This window comes from Silene latifolia, chromosome Y (assembly GCF_048544455.1).
Source record: "Silene latifolia isolate original U9 population chromosome Y, ASM4854445v1, whole genome shotgun sequence".
Taxonomy (NCBI): Eukaryota; Viridiplantae; Streptophyta; class Magnoliopsida; order Caryophyllales; family Caryophyllaceae; genus Silene; species Silene latifolia.
In genome coordinates, this window is record NC_133538.1 from 444,795,645 (window position 1) to 444,805,314 (window position 9,670).

The window sequence follows — 9,670 nt, forward strand, 5'->3', positions numbered from 1 at the left end:
CCCTCCCTCCCTCTCTCTGAGATGTTATGACACACATCCTCGTTGTTACAATGCACAATCATAAAGTTTCTGCAAAGAAAATATCTAATGATTACAAGCAACACCAAGGCCCTGTTCTTTTGGACTTAAATCACTTAATTTAAGTTTACTTCAGATCCTATAAGTTTAGTTAAGTTCAGTCCAGATCCTATCAGTTCAGTTTAGATCCTATAAGTTTAGTTCAGATACTATAAGTTCAGTTCAGTTTAGATCCTATAAGTTCAGTTCAGAAAAGTTATATACAGAGTATTATTTTTAAAAACCGATACAAAAACGTTTCATATTAATTATTCGATAGACATAATAATTTAAACAAAAAAAACTTAATAATTTCACAGTGAGTTCACTCTTCATTAATAACACAAATTATTCACTCCCCTCATAAACTCAATACATTTACCACACTCCCCTCCCTCACCTAATTATCACCTCTCGCATTAACCACCTCCTTCATCACCATTGTTCGTTTCACCAAGTATGTTTTGATCTTATTTAATGTCCAATTTCTGATTTTCGTGCTTCTTTTTACATTAAACGAAATTCTTTATTTCTTAATTATGTATGTATACTTGAAATGTCATTTGGTCAATTGAAGAAAAGGTGGTAGGTGTTAAAAAAATATGCCCCAAATATCATCTAAGTATTAAATGTCGATCATTGTTTCTACATCACCCTCCATAATCCTTAATCCTTAACTACTAAAATGTGCAAACATCACCTTTTGGGTTCCTTATCAACAGTTCTCGCTTTGCAACAGTCCACAACAGTAGAAAGCAACATCTAGGCCACTCGTTCCTCTTTGGAAAATCCAGGCCACTCATACCTCTTTCCACTTAGCTGAACAGTAGGAAATTGATTTTGAAAACTCATTCCCAACTGCCTGCCAATCCTCTTTGCAGGAACATGATGTTGAATAATGCTTCAAAATAAGTTATTACAATAATAATGCGTTAGTATAAAGGTGAGTTATTGATATTATGAGTTAGTGTGTTAATGTTGAGAATAAGTTATTTAGTTTATGATAGAAACGTAGAAGTATTTATTTTATATATTTAGTTTCTACGTTAAAATGTCATATGTAAGGCTATATAAAGGCCTCTAATTTACTTGTAATATGCATCAAATATAAAACAATTATCTCTTTATATTATTTACTCTCTCCTTTACCAACAAGTTTGGTATCAAGAGCACTATAGACAAGAGAGAAATTTTAAGAGCAACGCAACTCCTCTCTGTCTAAATCAGGTAAGATCAAATAAAAAATTAGTGAGTGAAATATACGGAGTTTTCCCATAAAATAATTTTTTAGAGTGTCATGGCCACTAATGGAGTCTCCACCAGTTCTCAACCATTAATTCCCAGTTTTGATGGGGATAAATATGAGTTTTGGTCGATTAAAATGAGAACTTTGTTTAAATCTCAAGATCTATGGGATTTAGTTGAAGATGGTTTTGACGACTCGGATGTCAAGCAACAAAGATTGAAAGAAAATAGGAAAAAAGATGCAAAAGCGCTCCTATTTCTTCAATCACCTGTTCATGAAAATATTTTCTCCCGTGCATCAGCAGACAACTTGAAGGAGGCATGGCAAATTTTAAAAACTGAATTCAAAGGCTCGGATAAGGTAATCGCTGTTAAGCTTCAAACGCTACGCCGCGATTTTGAAACTTTAAATATGCAAAATAATGAGTCCGTGCAGGATTACCTATCTAGAGCTAGTACAATTGTGAATAAAATGAAGTCTTATGGGGAAGATATTTCAAACAAAACAGTGGTTCCAAAAATTTTGAGAAGTCTTACTTCTAGATTTGATTCTATTGTCGCTGCAATTGAAGAAGCTCATGATATGTCAACTTATTCTTTTGATGAATTAATGAGTTCTTTGCAAGCTCATGAAGAACGATTAAATCGTTCAAAAGAAAAGAATGAAGAAAAGGCATTTCAGGTGAAGGGAGAGTCTTCAAAAGAAAATGACAATAATAATTTTGGTGGACGTGGAAATGGTAGAGGTGGTTTCCGCGGTCGAGGTCGTGGCGGTAGCAGAGGTCGTGGCCAATATTTTGGGCAGCGATAACATGGGCAAAAGTCGTCCATTCAATGTCATCATTGTAAAAAATTCGGTCACAAAGAAGCAAATTGTTGGATAAAGGCACAAAATCAAAAACAAAATCAAACAAATTTTGCGGAAAAAGAAGAGGTGGAAACTCTTTTTATGGCACACTTTCATGACAATGCAGTCTCGGATGATGTCTGGTTTGTTGATAGTGGTTGTTCAAACCATATGTCCGTTCCACGCCTCTTTGTTCATGGATTTAGACACCTCACAAAAATCAGAAGTACGCCTTGGTGATGACAAGGTAGTACAAGTCGAAGGTAAAGGTACAATTACTCTTTCCACTAGCTCTGGCAAGAAGAAATTAATTCATAATGTGTTGTTTGTGCCTAGTTTAGCTCATAATTTATTGAGTGTGGGACAGTTGATGTCTAGTGGGTATAAGGTCTTATTTGATGATGATAGCTGCACAATATTGGATAAGAAATCCGGGCAAACTGTAGTTACTATTAGTATGACCCAAAATAAGATGTTTCCGTTAGACATAAATTGTTTTGAAAAGAAGGTTTTTATGGTTAAGAAGTTATGTGAGTCTGATTTATGGCACTTACGATATGGTCACTTGCATGAAAATGGATTAAAACTCCTAAAAAGGAAAGACATGGTCTTTGTAACACCCCCATACTCCAAGTGCCTTACCAGGACCACTCAGGTATGAAGGCATCACCATCTCGGTCGCCCGAGGTATGATAATCAAATAGACAAAACAGAAACAACATTTATTATAAATAGTTTAATGAATAAATACAATCCTCAAAACCAAACCAAAGTACGATACAAGATTCTCAAATGACTGTTCTAACTGAAATGTAAAACAAACTAAGGCTACAAATGAAGACTCCTATCGTCATGTCGTGGCATCCCGGCTATCCCAAAGATCATCTCAATACCGCTCAATATCCGCTCACCATCCCCGAATGGATCACCGCAGGTTTACAAAACAACACCGGGGTCAGTACTAATCACACAATCAATATAGATAACAACAATAAGATAACAGACAGCTGAACTGTCGCACACACACACACACACACCACCAACTCCCATCATCTCAATATCTTCGATCCCACCGGACCACCCCACCAATGGGGGACCGCAGCCGTTCCCACCTAAGCCCCGCTCATCGTACGAGCGATAACCCTGTCCCATTAATGTGCACATCCCCTTCCGTGGCGGGTTCCACGAAGGGCGAAACTAGGGCGTGAAGTCACTCCCGCAAGTGACCCCACTCAGCCGAGAACGCATCTCGAGAGCCATAGAAACCAATCACAATCACAATCACAATCACAATCATCATATCAAACAACTAACTACAGCACATCACCAATATCCCATTATGGGACTAATACTGAGTAGGAAATCCTACCTGGAAGCACAACAAGCAGACGGTATCTACAGCTGTATCAAAACGCCTCTTCTACGAATCCTCCTCCTAACACATAACACATAAAGACTACCAATCACTTACTACTCATAAAACCCCCAATCTCTAAATTAGGGTTTAATCAATCCCAACAAAACATTATGAAAATTATGTTAAAAGCTTACCCTCGACGCAAGGAATCCAACGACACGAAAAACAACAAGAACCGACCGTCCAACTCCGGAATTGCTAAGAATGCGATTAGGAAGACAAAGTGGTCGCTTTCTCTCTTAAACAGGGTTTTAGGTTTTGTAAAAGTGAATTAAAACAATGACGAATATGTTTAAATACCTTAATCGCATAATTAACAAAACCCGAGAAAACTCCCCCGTAAACCGGACACTCGATCGAGTACCCAAGGTACTCGATCGAGTACCCCTTACTCGATCGAGTACCCCAGCTACTCGATCGAGTACCCAACAGGTCAGAAACTATTTTATTTCGCAACTTGCCCATACTCGACAGAGTAAAGGCTACTCGATAGAGTACCCAAGACATATAAATACGGAGTATTACAGTCTTCCCTCCTTAAAAGGAACTTCGTCCCCGAAGTTCAAACCACTACTAAACAAAGGTACTCCCATAAGCTTCCCGACTCAAAAGTCAAACAAAAACACAACGTAAAGCATGATACTACCCCAACTCATCCCGACACACATACCGACACAGCATATAAAAGGGGTGTAAAACTCTTAAAAACTCTCGCGATCATCTCCTACCCCCCTAAAAGAAACAAGGTTACGTCCCCGTAACCATACATACCTGATCAAAAAGGAAAGGGTAACGCTCTTTCATGATATCCTCTGCCTCCCATGTAGCTTCCTCGGTCTCGTGGTTAGACCAAAGGATCTTAAGCAACACTGTCTCACCACTCCTAGTCTTTCTAACCTTTCGGTCTAGGATCTGCTTAGGCACCTCAAGATATGATAAGGACTCCTCTAGCTCTAAGCTCTCTGCCTCCAACACATGTGACGGGTCACTCACATACTTCCGCAGCTGCGATACATGAAACACATTATGCACTCTTTCCAACGCAGCTGGTAAAGCCAAACGATAAGCAACTTCTCCAACTCGCTCTAAGATCTCATAAGGCCCTATAAACTTCTGACTTAGCTTGCCTTTCTTCCCAAATCTCATAACCCCACGCGTCGGAGACACTTTCAAAAGAACCTTGTCCCCAACCTGAAACTCTATGTCCCGACGATGTAGATCGGCATAACTCTTCTGTCGATCCTGGGCTGCTCTCATCCGTTCCCTGATCATCTTAATCTGTTCCACCATCTCATGCACCATCTCTGGTCCCAAAACCACTGCCTCGGCACTATCGTCCCAACAGATTGGACTCCTACATCTCCTCCCATACAAAGCCTCAAACGGTGCCATACCAATACATCGGTGTGATAGTCATGTTGTTGTAAGAAAACTCTATCAAATCCACCTTTGCTCCCACTACCACCAAAATCCATCACACAAGCTCGCAACATATCCTCAAGAGTCTTGATTGTTCTCTCGTCTGCCCATATGTCGCAGGATGAAATGCTTTGTACTCATCTTCAAAGTCGTTCCCAACGATTCTGCGCAACTCCTTCCAAAACCTCGATATAAACCTCGCATCTCCCTGTCGGGACACTATGTCCTTAGGGACTCCATGTAACTTAAGCACATTCTTTCGATAGGCCATAGCCAATTGTGCCTTAGTCCATGTGTCTTTCATTGGAACAAAGTGAGTGACTTAGACAGACGATCCACTATCACCCAAATCATATTGTTACCTTGTTGACTCTTAGGTAGACCCACAATGAAATCCATGGAAATGGATTCCCACTTCCACTCAGGCACCTCTAAAGACTGAATCTTACCTTGTGGTCTTCTCTGTTCCCCTTTAACTCTCTGGCATGTCAAACAACGGACACAAACTCACCGTCTCTTTCTTCATCCCAAGCCACCAAAACGTTTTCTTCAAATCCTTGTATAGCTTGTCTCCACCCGGATGAACTGAATATGGTGTGCAATGCGCTTCAGTCATGATCGTCTTTTTCAACTCCTCATCATTCGGAACACACCACCTACCATCAAACCTCAAACTACCATCCGTAATGAATGGAAAACCGGGACACTGTCCCCTTTCTCTACTCCACTCTCCACACCACTATCTTAGGATCCAAAGCCCGCTTATCCCGAATATCATCATAAAACTCCAGATGTCTTGTCATATCACCCATGGCATCCCCTTTCGCATCATATGTATCCCAAAGCTCGCTACCTCATCCTCACCTCATCAAAGATAGAGCTGTACACAAGGAATGTACACTCTTTCTACTCAAAGCATCAGCAACAACATTGGCCTTCCCTTCATGGTAGATGATTTCCATGTCGTAGTCGTCAATCAACTCCATCCACCTCCTCTGTCTTATGTTCAACTCCTTCTGCGTGAAGATATACTTAAGGCTCTTGTGATCAGAAAATACCTTAAAGATTGCTCCATAAAGGTAATGTCTCCAAATCTTGAGAGCAAACACCACTGCACCCAACTCCAGATCATGAGTAGGGTAGTTCTCCTCATAAGGCTTCAACTGCCTAGAAGCATAGGCAATCACTTTACCATTCTGCATCAACACACATCCCAACCCATTCTTCGAGGCATCTGTATAAACCTCGAAATTCTCGCTCCTTCAGTCAATGCTAGGACAGGAGCTGTGGTCAAACGCTCCTTTAAGGTTTGAAACGCCGTCTCACAACTCTCATCCCAACGAAACCTGTTCTCTTTCCTCATCAACGCTGTCATCGGTCTAGCTATCTTGGAGAAATCTTTCACGAACCGTCTGTAGTATCCACTAAACCCAAGAAACTTCTAACCTCAAAGAACATTCTTTGGTGCTTCCCACTTTGTCACTCGCTTCAATCTTCGCGGATCCACAAATACCCCATCTTTAGAGATTACATGCCCCAGAAAAGCAACTTTCTCTAACCAGAACTCACACTTGGACAGCTTAGCATACAACTCATGATCCCTCAAAGTCTGCAACACGATCCTCAGATGCTCCTCATGCTCCTCCTTAGTCTTAGAGTAGACCAGGATGTCATCGATAAACACCACCACAAACTGATCCAAGAACTGTCTGAAGATTCTATTCATCAAATCCATAAACACTGCCGGCGCATTAGACAACCCAAACGGCATCACCACATACTCATAATGGCCATACCTTGACGTGAAAGCTGTCTTCGGTATGTCCACCTCTCTAATCTTCACCTGATGGTACCCCGACCTCAAATCAATCTTAGAAAAGACTGTTGCACCACTCAACTGATCAAACAGGTCATCTATCCTTGGCAAAGGATACTTGTTCTTTATCGTCACACGGTTCAGCTCCCTGTAATCTATGCACAGCCTCAAGCTCCCATCTTTCTTTAACACGAAAAGAACTGGTGCTCCCCAAGGCGATACACTTGGTCTAATGTATCCCTTCTCTATTAAATCATCCAACTGCTTCCTAAGTTCCTCCATCTCCTTAGGACCCATACGGTACGGTGCCTTAGAGATTGGCGCCGTCCCTGGCTTCAACTCTACGGTGAAATCTATCTCCCTCTTCGGTGGCAACCCCGGAATCTCTTCTGGAAAAACATCTGCAAACTCCCCCACCACTGGTATCTCATCAACTGCCGGGCTCTCTATCCGGTCATCTCTCACATGGCACAGGATCAAAGGACATCCCTTCCTCAGATACGACTTCAAGGTAACAGCTGCAATCAACTTAACTTTGGGTTTGACTAGAAACCCACGATAAGACACACTAACACCCTTAGGACCTCTTAGTGACACTTTCTTTTGATGACAGTCTATCTTAGCCTTATACTTTCCTAACCAATCCATCCCAACTATCATCTGAAAACCATTAAAAGGAAACTCTAGCAAGTCTACAGGGAAATCGACTTGCCCAACTATCAAAGATACATCTCTAAACAACCTCCCACACGATACAGACTCACCCGAAGGTATGAAAACTCGCTCACTAACAGACTCATATACTCTCAAACCCAACTGTTTTACATGACTCGAAGACACAAACGACTGAGAAGCCCCCGAATCAAACAAAACAAACGTAGGAATACCATTAACAAGGAATGTACCTAGATAACGTGCGCATCTTCCTCACCGCCTTCTTCTCCATCATGAATAGCTTGCCACTGGTCTTCTTCCCACCTCCCTGGACAGTACTGGCTGATGCGGTCGGCTTAGCACCCGACCCTTGATTGTTGTTGTTGTTCATCGGTGTCTTCTGATAAGAATTACCGCCGTTGCGGTTGCCTCCACTCTGGTAGCTTTGACCTCCCCGGTTTGGCCATGATCCACCGGGTCCATTGCTCGCGGCTCAGTGCGTGTCTCCGAACGATCCCGGTGCACTCGTGCACTCATGTCTCTTGTGGCCTACACCACCACAACCAAAGCAGGTCACTCCCCAACTATTACTCATACTCCCTCGGCCACGCCCAAAGGAAGTCCCAGCACTAAACCCAGCCCCAGAAGAAAATCCTTTAGACTGATTGTAGTTGCCTTTCTTGTAATTAGATTGGCCACCACCCTCGCTCTCCGACTTCCTCTTCTCACCACCAGACCTCTCCTGAGCCATCTCCACCAACCTCTCAGCTCTCCCAGCCCTCTCATAAGCTTCCTTAACATCGGTAAGGATTCCCACGGGTAACTTATCCATAATCTTGGTAGTCAACCCTCTCTCAAACCTCAATGCCAGGTTCTCCTCACTCAAACCCATATCCTCAGCATACCTGGACTTCTCATTGAACTGTCTGTAGTACTCGGCTACCGACATCTCAGCGGTCATCTTAAACTTATCAAACTCTTCCCTCAACTTACTCCTCACATGCTCCGGTATGAACTCCTTCCTCACAGCCCTACGAAACTCCCCCCAAGGTATCGCAGGTAAGCCTTGGTTGGTGTATATCTCCTTAGCACTCACCTTCACTGAATCCCACCACTTGCCTGCCTCCCTCGGATAAAACGCAGCATGTTCCACCTCAACTCATCAGGACAATGAACCAAGTCTAAGATGTTCTCCATCTCTCTCAGCCAACTATCAAGCAGATTAGGCTCCTCAACCCCCTTGTACTCTTTCGGGTTAAACCTCGCAATATAGAGGCTGATTTTAGAATGATCAACCTCCTTCTCCTTACTCTTATCCTTGTCCTCATTCACTCTCTTCAGGGTCTCAGTAAGAGCATCCTGGTGCTCTAACATCTTAACGATGTCATCCATGGTCATAAGCTCAGCTCTCGCGTACAAAGCAGTTCTCTTGGGCGGCATCTTGAAGCTATATAAGAAAGGGTAAACATAAACACACGTACTAAACCTCAAAACACGAAAACACGATGCCCGGAACCCACTCGATCGAGTCCCCAAACACACTCGATCGAGTAACGGGCTACTCGATCGAGTGCCCTACGTACTCGATCGAGTACCCAAACTCCAGAACCAAACAGACCTTCTGATCTCCTACCTACTCGATCGAGTATCTAGGCTACTCGATCGAGTACCCCTAGTTACTCGATCGAGTGCCCCAAAACTCGATTCTGGACACAAAATCGCCAAAAACCCACCCGATCGAGTCAGTCCCACTCGATCGAGTATCACTAACTCGTAAGAGCTACCCGCATGTTAGTCGTACACTAACATGCTAAACTTTATAAAACCACATGATAACATAGTAAATATGCTACGCATCTATTCTACTATCAACAAGATCAACTCATCATGCTATTAAAGCCACATTGTAAACATCCAACATGTTATTCCAACATCATGTCTACACATATATTACTTTTCTTTCACATTCTCAACTTCTCCTTCAACATCCAACAATCACACACTTCATCACATTGTTAACAAGTTAACCAAGCACACATATGACTCGACAAACACTTTCCCATGTGACCGGTTCAAAGTTGTAGGGCGACCCCCGCGACTTTAGGACGTCTCCCAAGCCTTTGCACTAGCTCCTACAACTTTTACCCCGGGTTCATTTTAATTGACTCCCTATGTTCATTAAATTCATTGGTTACAGGTTTCAGGATCGTCGCTC

At 42.4% G+C, this 9,670-nt stretch overlaps 1 protein-coding gene across 1 annotated transcript; it reads left to right on the forward strand.

The window, feature by feature from the left end:
- Positions 1 to 1,438: 1,438 nt before the first annotated feature.
- Positions 1,439 to 2,113, forward strand: LOC141632724 (uncharacterized). Its single transcript, XM_074445241.1, has one exon. The coding sequence runs from the start codon at positions 1,439 to 1,441 to the stop codon at positions 2,111 to 2,113; it is 675 nt and encodes a 224-aa protein (XP_074301342.1).
- The last annotated feature ends 7,557 nt before the right edge of the window (positions 2,114 to 9,670 follow it).

Excerpts from the sequence above, each read along its gene's own strand:
- LOC141632724 (XM_074445241.1), top strand. The coding sequence starts at position 1,439 with ATGAGAACTTTGTTTAAATCTCAAGATCTATGGGATTTAGTTGAAGAT.